This window comes from Onychomys torridus, chromosome 3 (assembly GCF_903995425.1).
Source record: "Onychomys torridus chromosome 3, mOncTor1.1, whole genome shotgun sequence".
Lineage (NCBI taxonomy): Eukaryota > Metazoa > Chordata > Mammalia > Rodentia > Cricetidae > Onychomys > Onychomys torridus.
This window is the reverse complement of record NC_050445.1, coordinates 91,241,924-91,260,084: the sequence shown is the minus strand read 5'-3', so window position 1 is coordinate 91,260,084 and position 18,161 is coordinate 91,241,924. Positions and strand designations below refer to the sequence as shown.

Below are 18,161 nucleotides of genomic sequence, written 5' to 3'. Positions count from 1 at the left end.
GGGAGTCTCTGCTGGAGGCTTGGTCTCCAGAATGACTGTGTGAAGAATTAGGTAAACCTTTAAGGGGCTGGGCCTAGTGGGTGGTAATTTAGGTCATGGGGGGCTTTGCCCTTAAAGAGATTAAAGACAGCCTCATGAGATGCATCAGTTTTGATGGGAGAGGATTGTTACAAAGTAGAGTCACCCCTAGACTTGGTCTCTTGCTTCCTACTCTATCATACATTCTGTCCCTCTCAAACATGATTCCGCCATGGTGCCCTCTGCTATGCTGTGATAGAGCCAAGCAGATGCAAGCAGCATGCTTTTGTGCCTCCCAAACCATAAGGTACAAGAAAAAGACCTCTGTTCTGAATAAAGTCCCTAGCCCCCATGTTCTCTTACAACAGCCAGCAGCGTAAGAAAGGTAGAAGCATTCAAGGTCTTACTGAGGTTCACTGTAGGGAATCTCCAGTAGAGATCAATGGCTAGACCTCTAGTCTGTGGCCAGGGTACATCTGTAGAGGGGTACCAAGACAAGTTTACTTGTCCATTTAAGGGGGTCGATAAACAAGCCCCTGCTAAGGTCTGACTTTACTACAACAGACCTAGTTTTCAGAGCATACACAAGTACCATCTCTGCTCCTCAAAGGATTTCTTTGACCTGCTGCCAGTGTCTCTGCTAGGTCTCCACCTGTCTTGTTCCAGATGTTGGATCTGATTTCAGAGAGATGAGGTTTGTCTTCAAGTAGAAAGCACATTCTCAATGTAATGCTCATCACCCAAGTTGAATGAGATAAAAGAACAACCGATCTATGCCTGTTATATATGAGGAAAATATATACGAGTGTGTTGGGATGTTATCAAAGCCAATGCAGAGGGGAAAACAGATGTTCTTCCTTTTAAAGTACACAAAATGATCATATTTAGGTAAGTGTCAAATCCCTGTTATTGTGAAATTGCTTAGCATTAAAGGCCTTATTCCCAAGTACACCCCAGAGCTGAGCAACCAAATAATTACCCCTGAATTTTCAGGTACTGAACACCTGCTCCAGGTCTTCCTGCAGGCAATTAAAAAAGAAAATAGATGTCTGATGAAGCTTTTTTCCCCATACTCTATGGTTTTAATTTCCCCCGTGATTCTGCCGCGGCATCCTACCCAGCCTGGGAAGCTGCTGTCACCTGTATTGTTTTGATGATGTCCTTAGGAGACCAGGAAGGAAAGGCCAGCTACAATTTTGATGGGATTGGAGGGGAAGGTGGGGGGGGTGGATATGTCTGAATGATTCTGATTTCTCAGAATAACAGAAGTAGACCAGACGGGAATTGGGATGGTCCTGGAGGTTCTATGGGAGACTGTAACCAATCTGGAAATTTCTCATTAAAGCTGTGAAGCAAAAGGTGAGTGCTCACCAGGTGGCAGTGGCACACATCTGTAATCCCAGCATTCAGAAGGCAGAGCCAGGCAGATCTCTGTGAGTTCAAGGCCAGCCTGGTCTACAGAGTGAGATCCAGGACAGGCAACAAAACTACACAGAGAAACCCTGTCTCAAAACAATAGATAGATAGATAGATAGATAGATAGATAGATAGATAGATAGATAATAAGATAATAAATGAATAAATGAATGAATGAATGAATGAATAAATAAATAAATAAATAAATAAGAGAAAGAAAGACAGAAAGGTGAGTGCTCATTTGAGGAACCTGGCATGCCCTGTTCTGGTTGAGTCGGCCTCCTCTTGAATTTCCAAGTATCACAAGGATCTTCAAGTTTCTTTCTTTGTATGTATATCCACCTAAAACCAGGACCTTGGCAGATAGAGTTCAGTCTTGCCTAGCAACACACCTCTGAGAGAAGGTTTCTGGACCATACTACAATCCACCAGCACCATCATCTGCTTCTTGTCTGATGACCCTGCTAGAATATAAACTCTATGCAAGAGTGGGCTCTTCCCTTGCACACTCCCAGACAGTGTCTGGAGTAGTCTATCCAATATTTTGGCACCTAAATATTTATTGAAGGGAGAAATAAATATTTTGATATGAGGTCTTAAGTAAAACTGTGATCTTGTTAGAGACATCACTGCATCCCATGACACAGTGTGAATACATATAGGAACAGTTTTGATACCTGGCAGCCATCCTGGTCCAGGAAAGTGGGGAATTATTAAGGAGTGACTGGGCTTCTCAGAGGGAAATAAACCATGTGAGTTAGGTTAATCCACTGAGGCTGAAACCAAGACCTTGTATCATGAGGGCGGGGCAGCCCTCTTAAGACCGCTAATTGGAATACCATGTAAGTTTCATCTGAAATGTCAGACTCAGCCACTCATTTTTATCAAATAGTCCATCTAGACCAGTAAGCAACAGGATACCAGAGATGGGGCTAGGGTAATCCAGCTAATGCTGATGCATTATTCATACCTGTTTGATTAATGGTCTTCTTTGAAATCCTATCTCCATCATCGCAACAGCTATGTATTGATACCCTCTATGCCTTCAGCTATGAGCCCAACAAGTCTAGGCTGCCTCAGAAGCAGAAACCAATGTTGAAAACTGACCAATTACACAGTACCTTGGAGGAAGTTTTGCTTTCACCAGGTCTCATTTAAGAAGAGTAAAGTGGCTGAAGTTTGTTCAAGAGAACTTGGCACATTTGTTGGTGGCCGAGCCAAGCTTAAGTTTTCATTAGATCTTTCTTCTGCCTTAAAATCTTAAGCTTGTTCAATTTTGTTGAGAACATACCATGCCTCCATGGTGAGGCTGGATGCTGCTGATGTTGTATAATTCATTGTTTAGATATGAACATCTCCCTGTCATCATCAAGTCAAGGTAAAACATGAATCTATGCAGATACAAAGACAGTGGGAAATTTATCCTTTCTTCTCTCAAGATCATCAAAAACCTGTTAAGGTCACTCTGGTTTAGCCACAGAATCTTCTCTGGGATGGAGATCCATCCTGGAGAAAGAGCAATTGAGGTTAAGCAGTGTCCTGTGCCATCTAGAAGAAAATTTTATCAGAGACTTGTGTCTAGAGTTTCTAAGAATGTCCAGATAAAGCAAGGAACTAATATAGCCCAAGCCATGATATTTAACACTAATGCCAAGCAGATTCCTGAATCTCAGATGCTCTTGCTTGTTACTTGACATGTATGTTGCCAGCACTGGCTCATCTTCTTCCCCAAATTATTTTAGAGCAAGATGTAAAATTGCTCCCACAGTACCATCCTTCAACAGGAATGCTGCTGCCATTCTTGTACTTAATGATCAAGTTGTAAGGTTTTGTTTCAAAGGCAACTCAAGTGGGTGTGGAAGAGAGAACTTTGACAACAAAGGTGCCTCCCCTGCTTTCCCCTGGCTGAGGATCTGTGTCTCATGCTGGAGCCAGGTGGACCACATACCCATGTGAAAAAACGGAGTCTGGCCTTCACAGCCTTTCAGTGATATCCAGCCAAACTGAGAATGGAACTATCTCCATGAAAAACTGTCCTGGGGGAGATGAAGAGATGGCCTAGCGGTTAAGAGCACTGGCTGCTCTTCCAGAGGATCTGGGTTCAATCCCTAGTACCCACATGGCAGTGCACAACTGTCTATAACTCAAGTTCCAGGGGATCTGGCATCCCCCACAGACATGCATGCAGACAAAACACCCATGCACATAAAATAAAATAAATAAATAATTTTTTTTTAAAAACTGTCCTGGGAGAATTGGTAGCAAGGTTCAAAGGCTAAGTACAGTGTTAATCTCTACCTCAGTCTGCTGTTGTGAGGGACCATGTGTTCTAAAAATAGCCCTGAGGGCGACTATAGTAAGAGAACCTTATTCTCTACCATGCAAATCATGAAACAGCAGCTATTATAGCATCTATTTCAGGTTGAGCACCCTGTATCTCAGATGCTTGGGACAAACAGTGTTCAGATTTTGAAATATTTGCATGTAAACAATGAGGTTTACCTAGGAAGCAGGTCTAAACATAAAATTCACTTATGTTTCATAGATACCATATACATAAAGTCCAAAGGTAATTTTAGGACAAAACTTTTAACCCACTTCTATTTTAATTACGAGCAAACCCATAAGGTCAGATGTGAGGTCTTCCATATGGCCACATTATGTCAGGGTTCAACTCAAGAACTTCAAGATGTTGCTGCATTTCAGAGAAGGTATAGCCAACCCCAACTTGCTCACTGAAAGTCCAGTTAACGGCAACACATCAAGTGTTTTGTGTGCACATGCATGAGTGGTCCTTGATTTGAAAAATACTGTAAATTTTTTCAGGATATTTTCTGAGTATGTGTATGTGCACTCATGTGTAGAGGTCAGAGGTCAGCTTCCAGTGTTTTCTTTTTCTCCATAATTACCTTTTTTTGTTTTTGTTTTTGTTTTAAGGAGGTGGCTCTTTCAGCTAGACTAGCTGGCCATCAAACTTCCAGGTCTTCCTATCTCTGCTATCCCAGTGCTATGGTTAAAAACACACCCAGCCACACACTCAGCTTTTATGGCTGCTAAGGATCTGAACTCAAGTCCTTATTCTTCCATAGCAAATGCTTTACCCACTAAGCCGTCTCTTTCGTACTTTCAACATATTTTCAATTCCAGCCTGAAAATTTGTGCTAAAAACTCCCCCTGCTTATAAAAGGTTTAGAATACAAATTGATAAGGATAAGAAAGAAAATCAGATCAATAGTAATATGAACTAAAATCTTTTAGCTTAATACTTCTCTAATTTTGTCAATTAAAGCATTGGCCTAAAAGTAAAGAGGTGTTTTTCAGGATAGGTATTATCAAAATCATGTGCTAAAGACTTGGTATTAGGGTACCAGGATAGATAAAGCTAATCCTTTTCAGTGTAGTAGAGAACCAACCATCCCCTTTCTTATGAGTCCTTTTTTTCTACCCAGAAACCCCTAATCCACTACATAGTTTCTTTCTATAATGTGACTTCCAAACATTTTCCTGGTCTCATATGCCACTCAGAGTGTGTGTCAGAGTCATGCCTGACTGTGAAGACACCAAGAGCAAGCCTGGCTGCCTTGCTATGGGTCTGTGACTGCCTGGCTGTGGGTCTGTGGGTCTGTGGCTACCTGGCTGTGGGTCTGTGGCTGCCTGGCTGTGGGTCTGTGGCTGCCTGGCTGTGGGTCTGTGGCTGCCTGGCTGTGGGTCTGTGGCTGCCTGGCTGTGGGTCTGTGACTGCCTGGCTGTGGGTCTGTGACTGCCTGGCTGGTCGGGGGTCTGTGGCTACCTGGTGGGTCTGTGGCTACCTGGCTGTGGGTCTGTGATGGCCTGGCTGTGGGTCTGTGATGGCCTGGCTGTGGGTCTGTGGCTGCCTGGCTGTGGGTCTGTGGCTGCCTGGCTGTGGGTCTGTGGCTGCCTGGCTGTGGGTCTGTGGCTGCCTGGCTGTGGGTCTGTGACTGCCTGGCTGTGGGTCTGTGGGTCTGTGGCTACCTGGCTGTGGGTCTGTGGCTGCCTGGCTGTGGGTCTGTGGCTGCCTGGCTGTGGGTCTGTGGCTGCCTGGCTGTGGGTCTGTGATGGCCTGGCTGTGGGTCTGTGGCTGCCTGGCTGTGGGTCTGTGACTGCCTGGCTGTGGGTCTGGGATGGCCTGGCTATGGGTCTGTGACTGCCTGGCTGTGGGTCTGTGACTGCCTGGCTGTGGGTCTGTGGCTACCTGGCTGTGGGTCTGTGGCGGCCTGGCTGTGGGTCTGTGGCTGCCTGTGGGTCTGTGACTGGCCGGTACAGGAGTATTTAACTGGCCCTATAGACAGCTAGCCTGCATCACCTTTGTTAAATAGTCGTTCCTTTGGTTATCAGGAAATGTCCTAGAACTTTCTACCCACTTCCCTTGACTTCTTTGAGTTCTTCCTTATGACCATGAAGCAGAGTTCAAAGAGTGTAAGGCACACTGGGGCTGCGGCATCTTCATTAGTTTAAGAGATGGTCCCTTTGGAACCCACATAGACAACCTGTTCCCTCACATTGAATTCTACTGGAAGTGGAATTTCCACACTGGTTCTGTCTCTCTCTGTCTCCCTGCAGCCTTCCCTATGGCCTTGCTTTCTGTTCAACCTCTTCCAAGACCTAGTGGTCCTACAAATAAGAGCCTAAGGCTCAGTGGCAGCATTGGGTCTGTACCTGTCCAGGGGGCCTGAGCCACTAATCATGAAATTTCATTGAGTCAGAGTGTCCACTTGGGAATGCCCAAGAAAGGATCCCTGTGGCACAGTCTCGGTCACAATACAACCCAATCAGGGTGCCTGAGAGGTGTTTGGAACATAGAAGTGTGATGTGCCACTTGTGTTTGTGGGGTGAAAACTCGTTATTCCAAAGGATCTGGAGATTACCCTCATGATTAAATACACCCCTTAAAACCAGCCTGACTAGCACACTCACAAATGAGGAAGGAAATTTCCATCTAATGCAACTGAGGCATCAGAAATTAAGAGTTTCATTTAATGAGAATTTACCATATTGTAAGAGCTATCATTAGGAAGTCACTGAATTAATTAACATATCAGTGATCAGAAAATAAACTAACAGCATCTTATTAAGGAGGGGTGCTCTGCACAAACAGCTTGTTGTAACTTGTTGTGGCCCAAATACAATTATTAAACTGCCACACAGTGCTGGTAGCACTGTGTGCCTCATCTCCCTGCCCTATGTGTGCTAGTGAGCAAAAAAAAGGTTTAGGCAAATCAACAAGCCCACAATAAAGCTTCTAAATGAAGATAGACTGGGAATTGGCACATATGCCTGCCTTCATAATCATTTTATATGGGACAGGCCATCCAGTGCAAAGTCCATCAGAGCAGGGCAGTGCCCAACTCAACCTAAAGCCAAGCTCCTTGCCCTGGCCTATAGAGTGCTACCTGTTCTGTCCCAGCCCCATGTCCACATTCACCTTCCTTCTTTCCCATTTACAAGGCTTTGACCACACTGGTCCAGAGCCTTTCACCCCCTGTTCTTCTGCTTTGAAGGTATCAGTGGTGTTGGGCACCCTGTCTTTCATGAGGAAAGACAGTCTCTGCAAAGACTGCTGTACCCTTCCCACATCCCAGGAAAGGCCCTAGAGATGCCACTTGGAAGTGGCTCTGACAGCGTAGCCTGAAGACCTCATCTCAGAGCCCTGCCCACCCTCCTGGTTACCCAGCAAAAACCATAAAAAAAATCAGACCGAAGAGTTGGCTGGACAACTTAATAGCAGGTGGTCCCTCAACCTGACCCACAGCTTGCAGCGGCGCAAATGAGCCCACATGAGTCACTGGCAGAGTGAATAGGCATGTGAACACTTGCAGAGAACCTGAAGTATCCTCCCAGAGCTCCCAAGACTTTCAGAGCTCTGACTTCATTCTGAAATGCAGACTAATTGGCACAAACAATAATATTGCCTGTCACCGTGTGTCCCAGTCTTGGGTTCAGTTTGCTTTTTATCTTATTTAATTTGCAGTAACAGTGGCTGAAACTAATTTTCGACTGTAAATATCACAGCTGTTATAGAAGGCATTAATTGCACACTATCACGTTACTCTCCTTTCTTGGATCAATTTATGCGTAATCTGTTTGCAAGTTCTACGCCTGTGCATATTAAGGGGCGCAGCGTGAGATAATCTAACCCAACATGCTAGAAACATTTGTACCAAAGTGGCTGGAGTGTTCAGGTTGTGGAAATATTATTGTTTGTGGCAGACATTGAAAGAATGCTTTTTAAAAGCCCTACCCCTGAGGTCTTGACGCTGACTGAAATATGGGTAATTTTTCTTGGGGAGGATCAATAAAATAACTATTTTCAAAATGACTTTATATTGACTGAGAGGTCAGAAATGCCCAGGGCATTGATCCCATGTCCATAATCACTTTTTGTTCAGTAAGTTAACTGGCTCTACACAGTTGAATGCAAAGAAATCCAGTTCATCATTTAAACCAAATATTTTCAAAGCCTTTGACATGCTCCTGGCCTGCTGGAGTCTCACAGAGAAGGTTTTCTTTGTCTAGGAAGTGGGCCTCTACAGGATGAACAGCCAAGACAAGCTGGGCCTCACCGTGTGCTACCGGACGGATGATGAAGATGACATAGGGATTTACATAAGTGAGGTATGAAAGCTAAGGTTTGAAAATTATCCTCTCGGAGCCAGAAGGGCCGGACCTTTGTTTTTCTTTGTATTTGTTCACACGCCCTAGACCTAGCTCCTCAAGAATATCTTTGGGAAGATATAGAACACTTGCCCCTTTCATCATGCTCTGTGGAGTCACATCTTTACACAGAGGTTAAGTTCTAATGTTGGTACATAAGGCAGAATTACCCTTGAGAAGCCGCAAACCAACCATAAAATGGAGTCGTTTACATGGTCTGTGTGCTCACCCCCAAGGGAAGAGCAGCCTCACATTTCCCAACTCAAGTGCAATAGTAGATAGAATGGCTTATATATTTTAAAGTCTGTCTCCTGTCTCCCTGTCATAGTATACACAGTTGAGTTCATATACATCCAACATAACTTAATGTGGACTTATCAAAGTACATAGATGAAGGATGCAGTGATCTTTCTAGAAGAGACAGATTAAAGGAATGGATTTCAATATGAATACTTTCCTATGCATGCAACCTTCCTTGCAATTGCAGAAACCCAATTTCCTAAAGACATCAAATCCGTCTCTCTGGGCTGAGCCAAGAGCTGTATCTGCTATAGACTTCACAGTTAACTCACTGGGATGAGCACCACCTACCAAGCTTCGCATGTCACATCAGTATGTGCAGGGCACCCCTGCCTTCCTCAGTCTCACTTGCCCCAATTATACATTTCACTTTTAAAGCTTTCTTCCAGACTTTAACCACAAAGAGCTGGTGTAAAACCACCAAAGCAGGCCTGCCAGACAGCATAGCTGAGGGTGCCCCTTCACCCACTCCACATCAGACTTGCTTCTAATTACTCTGTGTCCAATGAGAGTCGCCTCTGCCTCTTCACCAGCTCAAGTCTGCAGCTCTGAACCCAGTCCTTGGTCACAGCACTGCCAGGCAGGTTTCTGAGAGGCCCTAGGAAGGGCATGGAACAGATTAGTCCATTTCTCCCTGTGCAGGATGCTAAGTCCTGTTTGTAAACATGTACAACCCAGAAAGGCAGGGGCGGGTGTGGCGGTATGTTAGAGATGACCTTTGGAAAGTGCCTGTGTTTGTGCTGAGGTGTCTGCTGTGTGTTTCAGATTGACCCTAACAGCATTGCAGCTAAGGATGGACGCATCCGTGAAGGAGACCGCATCATCCAGGTAGGTTCCCTTACCCAGGATGCATATGTTCAGCAAACAAATGAGTTCCAGGAGTGAGTAGCCTGAGGTTGTAAATGCAGGAGATATTTAAGGACAGGAATCAGAAATTCAGCTGTACAGTGAGACCAACCCTGTGTGGTTTGTGGGTAAGACTAATTAGCCAATAATGTGCAAAGGGCTAAGTGAGAACAGACCCAGCTACCCCATATTTTGGACCAAATACCTCTGAGAAGTATAAAATTCAGAATTCAGTGTTTACCTGTCCTGTGAACTCAGTTCTAAGGGTGACATCTATCTACCTTGAATCCTGTTATTCCAGTAAGCAGGCAAAATAAGACTGCTTACTTCTTTCTTTCAGCTATAATCTTTTTCTTTTAAGCGGGGAGGGTGTTCATGTACCTTGTTGGTATCAAACTTACTACGTAAAGATGACCCAACTTCTGATGCTCCTGCCTCTGCCTCTTGCTCACCTGGTGTAATGTGGTGCTGAGGAGCACGGGGCTTCATTCCTGCCAAGCAAACATTCTGTCCTCTGAGCCACATCTCTGGCCCTATAGTTGTGTGTTGGGTCAGAGAGCCTTGGCTTTATTGTGTCCACAGACTTGGCTTTCTAGCTCTTCTCATCTTTATCTTCATGTTTCTAGTCTACCAGATCATTTTTCTCATTTCATATGCCACTATGTGCAGTTTTGGTTGTACGTACAACCACTCTGTATTCTATTTCTCCAGCCTTTTTCCAGAATCTTGGTAGCTGAGTTTCCCTAGGAAAGAGAGCCAAAGCTTCTCACCAAGGGCCCTAATCCTCAGCATATTTACTTTTGTTGCTACAGTTTTCTCTAATTGAAAACAGGAAGTGGAAGCAGTAAGGGTGCCCCAGAGAGCGCCTTGCCTGGGTTGCAGACAGACCCTTCCCTGCCATCACTGTGTAATCAGATTGGATAACGACAACCAGTAGTGTGTCCGCTTTGCCGCCTCTTGGTTCTTTGACATCAAGTGGCAAAGTCAGATGAAGGGCTCAGTTTCCAGGTCAGTGGCACTGCCGTGGTATCCCTGGAGGAATATCAGCCCAGGATCTAAAATTTGCAGAACTCAAAAGTTGCTGAGACACTCAGGCAGACAGCCAGCTGGAGGGTTGTCAGTGTGAAGGTGAGAGAGTCGTTCCCACTTGACTCTCTAGCCAGCCTGTTAAACTAGGCATGCGCAGTCCGTGCATATACGCCCTTCACCGTCTCCACTCCTCATGATCCCAGCAGCCATCCTGTTGCTTTTCTCCCCTGTTATATATAGGAAATGTCTGTTTTATATTTCTTACTTATCCTCCCTCCCAAATATGAGATTCCAGGGCTCAGATGTGTCCTGAGCAGCAGGGGTTTTCTGGATCGTCTGGGTCCTCCACATCATGGCTGCCTTCCGGCTAAGCGAGGCCTTTCTTTGCTAAGATCAGCACTTTTTTAAAAACTAAATGGAATTTCCATGTTATGACTGTGAGTGGTAGGCGACTGCAGTTCTGAAGCAAGACAAGAAGATGCCACTCCATCCAGTCATGTCCCATTTCTACCTGTCCCCACCTGCCCTTGTGCTTTTAGATTAATGGGATAGAAGTGCAGAACCGGGAAGAGGCTGTGGCTCTTCTAACCAGTGAAGAAAACAAGAACTTTTCGTTGCTGATTGCCAGGCCTGAACTCCAGGTAAGTCAATGTCCTAGGAATTAAATAGGGTTTCTGTCGTCAAAACCAGACTCTCCAACCTTGCAGAACAATGTCAGAGTGTCGCGTCTGAGCTTAAAGGTGCTCGCCGCCTGGAAGGCAGTTGAACCTGTTGTTATGTGGGATCCACTCAAAGGTTTAACCACCTGGCCAGGTCCCATCAGTCTGACTAATGAAGGAATCATAGCAGGATTTACAGATGCCCCTTCCAGCCTGGAGCTGAGTCCCACTGATTAGCACATAGCAGGGTGGAAATCAAAATGAGTTGAGTCTTTCAGATGGTAACTAAGAGCACTAACCAGTGAGTCTGGCTAAAAAAGTAGGGGGAGGAAGTATTAGAGGCTTCTCCAGTGTGGAGTAGGGTAGGGGGTCTCTTCAATCTGAGGGGGAGGTAGTTTTTCCAGCCTGTAGAGAAGAGTTTCTCAACTTGTGGGTCATGACCCCTTTGGGAGTTTCTTATCAGATATTTACATTATGATTGATGACAGTAATAAAATTACAGTTATGAAGTAGCAATGCACCATTATTCTCCTAGCTGGACGAGGGCTGGATGGATGACGACAGGAATGACTTTCTGGATGACTTACACATGGACATGCTTGAGGAGCAGCATCACCAGGCCATGCAGTTCACAGCCAGTGTGCTCCAACAGGTAAAAGCCAGCATAGCCCCACGCCACCGCCACGGAGGAGTGCTCGCACCCTCCATGATGGTAAAATCCATCAGAAAACCCCAGCCTGAGGGCTTTTCTGCTTGAGCATGAGGGCGATGCAAGCTGATGGGCTCCCTCCCCGAGCTCTTCCCTGGAAATTATTACATCCTTCACCTAGTGAGTTCCAGACTGCTAGCAGTCAGGCTCCCAGGTGCTGGGATTACAGGCACCTACCACCCCACCCAGATTATGATGCATTTATGGTTGAAAAAAAAACAAAGCAGAGACAGTGATACCACTAGCCTGGTGTTCGCCAGGAAAACATATGCATCAGTGTTGACTGAGGTCAGAGAAAATTAAGTCAATGCCTCTGAAAGTAAAGCGATCCTGTGATTAACCTGAGCTGCTCCGAGCCCTGCAGCTCCTTCTCATGCCACGGTCAGAGCCCTAATTACCCACTTGTTGAGTCTCTTACAAGTGCTTATGCATTCTTCCTGTGTACCGGTTCCTTTACTAGCTAGTTATTGGGAGAGCTGATACTATCTTCCCTGTTATACAGACTGAGAAAATGAGAATTAAGCACCAGCCCAGATGCACAGAGTTAGGGCTGGCCACTTCCTGGCCCTGGGTCACTCAATGCTGCAGGTCAGCCTTGGGAAATTAGAACTCAATCCAAAACTCCTGCCCTGCACATAAAGGTCACACTGGGTACCTGCTCCCCCTTCCCCCAGAGTCCCGTCACCATGAACCGGTTGTTCTTGTCATTTTTCTCTGATACAGAAGAAGCATGAGGAAGATGGTGGAACCACAGACACCGCCACCATCTTATCCAACCAGCACGAGAAAGACAGCGGTGTGGGTCGGACGGATGAAAGCACCCGCAACGACGAGAGCTCCGAGCAGGAGAACAACGGTGAAGACGCCACGGCATCCTCCAACCCGCTGGCGGGCCAGAGGAAGCTGACCTGTAGCCAGGACACTCTAGGCAGTGGCGACCTGCCTTTCAGCAACGAATCCTTCATCTCTGCGGACTGTGCCGATGTGGACTACCTGGGCATCCCAGTAGATGAGTGTGAGCGTTTCCGGGAGCTGCTGGAGCTCAAGTGTCAGGTGCAGAGCAGCAACCCCTACAGCCTGTACTACCCCAGCAGCCCGGTGGACACTGCTGCCAAGAGTGACCCTGAGAGTGTGGACAAGGAGCTGGAGCTACTCAACGAGGAGCTGCGCAGCATCGAGCTGGAGTGCCTGAGCATCGTGCGTGCGCACAAGATGCAGCAGCTGAAGGAGCAGTACCGCGAGTCCTGGATGCTGCACCACAGTGGCTTCCGCAACTACAACACCAGCGTGGACGTGCGCCGCCATGAGCTCTCGGACATCACTGAGCTGCCCGAGAAGTCAGACAAGGATAGCTCGAGCGCTTACAACACTGGGGAGAGCTGCCGGAGTACCCCACTCACCCTGGAGATCTCCCCAGACAACTCCCTGCGCAGGGTGGCTGAGGGAAGTAGCGAAGGGGCCGCGGCCAGCATCGAGGCTTACAGGCCATGCCCCAAGAATCTGCTCGCCATCACTGAGGATCCTGAAGTAAGCACCCCAAACTACAGCCCTAGCGCCAAAGAGCTGGACCCCAGCCAGGCCTCGGAGAGCAAAGAGCGCCGAGCTAGTGATGGCAGCAGGAGCCCCACCGCCAGCCCAAAGCTGGGCCGTGCCTACCTGCCCTCATACCACCACTCCCCGTACAAGCACGCGCACATCCCAGCGCACGCACAGCACTACCAGAGCTACATGCACCTGATCCAGCAGAAGTCAGCAGTGGAGTATGCGCAGAGCCAGATGAGCCTAGTGAGCATGTGCAAGGACTTGAACTCCTCTAACTCGGCCGAACCCAGGATGGAGTGGAAAGTGAAGATCCGAAGTGACGGGACACGGTACATTACCAAAAGGCCGGTGCGTGACCGGCTCCTGCGGGAGCGGGCGCTGAAGATCCGGGAGGAACGCAGCGGCCTGACCACGGATGATGACGCCATGAGTGAGATGAAGATGGGGCGCTACTGGAGCAAGGAAGAGCGCAAACAGCATCTGGTGAAGGCCAAGGAGCAGAGGCGGAGGCGCGAGTTTATGATGCAGAGCAGGCTGGATTGTCTGAAGGAACAGCAGGCCGCCGACGACAGGAAGGAGATGAACATCCTGGAACTGAGCCACAAAAAGATGATGAAGAAGAGGAACAAAAAGATCTTTGACAATTGGATGACCATCCAAGAACTCTTAACCCATGGCACAAAATCGCCAGACGGCACTAGGGTATACAATTCCTTCCTGTCGGTGACTACTGTGTAACTCTCACTGTGTACAGACGAGAGACCGCTACCGTGGAGGTAGACATCCTTGCCTCGTTCAATGCGGCAAGTTTTTGTATATATAAGCCCGGCCATCATGTTGATAGTCTAAATTTGCCACTCCTACAACTTTGGGTGTCCTGGCTCTGTTTTCAGTGAAGGGAAAAATACACCCTTACTCTCTTAGAAGGCAATATTAACAAGCAGCTTTTTTTCAAATAGCAATGGTAATTTTTTACTTGTTAACCTTTTTCATAAAGTGTTTAAATTTCCAAAAGATCTTTTATTAAGCATACTTTCACAGAATAATTTGTTTAAACTATATTCATATAAAAGAAGGTTAAACACGCTTTTTTTCTGCCTAAAACACAAAGTGCAACTACCAGTATGTATTTTTAATGGGACCCTATTTTGTAATGTCACTTCGCTGAAAGGTGTTTCATACGAGTCACCATCCACTCATACATCTTATATCAGTTGTGGTTTCAATGCAAACCTGCCAAAGTCTGCTTGGTGATTTCATACCCACCTACACCCAAACTAGCAATGTTTCCAGTCAGGATATCCATTTTTAACATTTTTCTGGTTAAGATTCCCAAGGAGAGTGTCAAGGTTTTAACAGAAAGCAAAATTTCCTGCAGCTGTATGGACGCTTAAAGCATGTTTGCAGATATTGCCGCCTGTTGGAAGAATTTGCATGTACAGGGAAGTTGTGGAGGGAGACAGTTTGTGGAGTTTTAAGTGCTCATCATTGTAGACCTTTGCTTTGTAGATTGGAAGGGACAGACTTAACCAAGCAAGTTCACAGAATCATGATTAGTTATAAACATCAAGTAAAATGAAGTTAAAATAAATTATTATTTTCTATTTGATATGTTTTGACATGGGTGCTTGTTTTACAATGCTAATTCCTGACCCCTGCCTGGGGCATCACCTGCTGCTTCTTAAGTCTTTCAAACAGTCTGATGAAGGGTCATCCAGCCTAGAGCCTGGTGGCAGATGAAAAAGTAAGGTCTGGTGGCAAGTTGTAGGGAATCATAAATACCATATACTCCTGGGCTTGCCTGCCTCCCAGAACACTTCCACCATGCCCAGTATCCTACAAAATAGGAAAGCTTGTGGGCAAGCGTCTTGGCCAGGATTGTGTTTACAAGGACAAACACTACTCTCTGCCCATTCTAGCAAACGTCTTGTTCGGGTTTCCATCTCTGAAATATATCTGTCCACCAGGCAATAGTTTCATAGCATAGCAGAGATCACTAAAGTAGCTGGGCTTGGAAACAGCTTTCTTTTTAGGTTTCTGTGACTGTCAAGGTCTTAAGTAACTTGCTACCAGGGTTCCCTAATTACCATGTTTATATCAATTTCAGCTATAATGCCCACTGAAAAATGAAAATAAAGATAAGATTAGGAAGGGCATCATTTTTATTTGCCATCACACCAGCCATCTGGTTTACTCACTGATTTAATTAAAATTTTGATTGAAATGGCAAGGTGTTTTAGGCATCTCAGACAACAATTTTCTCTCACAGACTCCTTTTGAGCCCAGATCCCTCCTTTGGTGCTAGAATCTTAAGACTAATTACTAGTTACACTTATGTAACCAGTCTTTCTCTGTCTCACAAGCCAGCTCCCAAATAATGACATGGAGACTTATTATTAATTATGAAAGCTTGACTATAGCTTAGGCTTGTTCCTAACTAGGTCTTATATCTTAAATTAACTGATAACTTTTTTTTAATCTACATTCTACCACATGGGTTTTGATCTTTCTTTCATTCTGTACCTCCAACTTGTTCTGTATCTCATTGGCATCTCCTATGTACCTGGAGTCCTCCTCCTCTTCCTTTCTCTCCCTGGAAATCACACCTAGACCTCCTGCCTAGCTATTGGCCATTTAGCTTTTTATCATACCCATCACAGCAATACATTTTCACACAGTGTACAAATATCCCACAATAAACTTGTAATAAAATAATTTAATGAAAATAAAACACAGAGATAATGATTCCTCACTAGTGAAATATCTGGTTGCTACCTCTTCTAGAACCAGGCATTGCTAAGATGATTGCATCTGCTACATCATTCTAATCAGCTCTCTAAGGTGAATCAAGTTTTTGCAAAGTGCACTGTTAGGCCATAAAGTCCCTACAGTCCCCGGGTTCAGTTTTCAGTGTTGTACCATCCACAGCTCCCAAGCTGCTTTGCAGCCCAGCACTCTGACCTCCCATCTTCTAGTAAATATTTCACAGAACACAAACACCTGTCTGATAAATTGCAAATCACTATAAAATACAGAAAAGCATACAAGTGACTGTTATTTAGAAAACAGCTTTTCTCTCATTAAAGGCATGAGCTGCATGCATGGCACATGAGCAAAGAGAGCGCTTAGGATGGAACCTAAGGTGTCACAACGTGTCAAGACAAATAGGGGCACCTCTCATTGGGGTTCATAGAATACCTCCACATGTGGGGTTTAGCCTGCACACTTAGGAAAAACACCTTAAAGTTACCAGTCTAGGTTTCCAACTGTACACTGCTCAGACCTAATCTGGACTGCAGTTTGAAGTTTCTCTGATCTAAGGTAACAACCCAGCTAAAACATAAAAGACATGAATGACAGTGTCAATCAGAAGGAAATAGGAAGCTGAGGAATACAAGGTAGCTCATTAATAACCAATCGAGAATTCAGAACTCAGCACCTGGCCCCACATCTCTTAGCAGCTCAGACTCAGGGGACAGGTAGTAAAGCATTCGAACAGTCAACTTCCATGCATCCATCCTGCACTCTCAACCAAAAAACTGCAAGCATTTCACTAATGGATGTCCCAGAGTGAATCCAAGCCAGGAAACATGAATCCACTGTTTCTTATGTGCGCTTGTGCTCCCAAGGGCCTCATAGTATAAGCCTTTCTGAGCTAGTAGGAAACTCCAGGGGTGTCTCAGGGTAAGAGTGTGAACACTTGACAACTTCCATTGAGAAACCCTAGTTACCAACACATCTTTCTACCAGCCCTCTTGCCCTGCTCCTAGGGCCCATTTGGGAATCTGAGAGAAGCATCTGATAGGGTTCTCTCTTCTGGTGGTGGCAGGGGAAGGGAGTGCTTATAGAACATGTACATAAATTGCACTACAGTTTTGGAGGTGTTGCACGGCCCTCGGTGCCACTAATGGAACTCTTACTCACATAGGAAGCCCAGGTTTGGATAAAAATGTGAGCCCTATACATTTCTTTCTCTTCATTTGGTCCTTGTGGTTGAATCCTGCAGCACTGTTTGAGCCAAATCCTATTCTGAAGAGCAACAAGGAAGCCATTTTCCCTATGAGCACCATGGCCTCTGAGACCATTAAAATTCAGCTAACCACTGATCCCTGCAATCTTAAGGGCATTGTGCTAATAGCTACTTAACTTTAGGAAGCATGAATGCAGGCTCCTCGTTCTCCACTGTACCACTCGACTGTCTGGATAGCTCTGGTCTCAACTCTTTCTAGAATGAATCTTTTTTGAGCCCCAGAGCTATACTGTTCAATCCAGTAGCCACTAGCCACATCCAGCTACTCAACAGTCAGTGTATGGTAAGGCCAAAGCATGAGGCCATGGTATATCCACCACTTAAAAAAGAAAAGAAAAAGAAAAAAAAATCACTGAATAAAAGATGGTTAGTCCATGTTCTAGGAAAACAGATTTCAAAATTACCATACTTTTTCAAAATCTCACAAAATTTAACAATAATTTCTATGGAAATTTCAGTGATTTCTATTGCAATTACAGTAACTTCACATATGTTGGGAAGTAAAATACATAATTATAATTAACTTTACTTTGTAACTGAAAATATAACAAAATTTTTGAATTCCATATGTAGGGGTTAGGGCAATGGTTCAGTCTATAAAGTACCTGCTGAGGAAGCATCAGGGCTCGAGTTCAGATCCCCAGTACCCACATAAAAGCTGGGCTCAGTGGCTCACATCGATAACTGTAGAACTTAGTCAGGGGCAGTGGGGGTGGATAGCAGAGACAGGTGGAGCTCCAGTGCTTACTGGCCAGCCTGCCTAGCCAATCAGTGAAGCTGTAGCATCAGGGGGAGAACTTGCCTCAAAAATTAATTTAGGAGCAGTAGAGGACTGACATCTACCAGTGACCCTCATATGCACATGTGCACACATACATACAAGCACATACATGCACTACAAATACAACCAAAATTTCATATGTGGACCACATTATATTTC

At 45.4% G+C, this 18,161-nt stretch overlaps 1 protein-coding gene across 2 annotated transcripts in view; it reads left to right on the top strand.

Moving 5' to 3' along the window:
• Nucleotides 1-14,800, top strand: part of Pdzrn3 (PDZ domain containing ring finger 3) — a 235,285-nt gene extending 220,485 nt beyond the window's left edge. For both annotated transcript variants that reach the window (XM_036181782.1, XM_036181783.1), the window contains 5 exons: nucleotides 7,969-8,067; nucleotides 9,172-9,234; nucleotides 10,821-10,922; nucleotides 11,476-11,592; nucleotides 12,373-14,800. In XM_036181782.1, coding sequence (XP_036037675.1) covers nucleotides 7,969-8,067; nucleotides 9,172-9,234; nucleotides 10,821-10,922; nucleotides 11,476-11,592; nucleotides 12,373-13,929 — 1,938 coding nt within the window. In that variant the 3' untranslated portion in view covers nucleotides 13,930-14,800. The remainder of the gene's footprint in view (nucleotides 1-7,968; nucleotides 8,068-9,171; nucleotides 9,235-10,820; nucleotides 10,923-11,475; nucleotides 11,593-12,372) is intronic.
• Nucleotides 14,801-18,161: the final 3,361 nt, after the last annotated feature.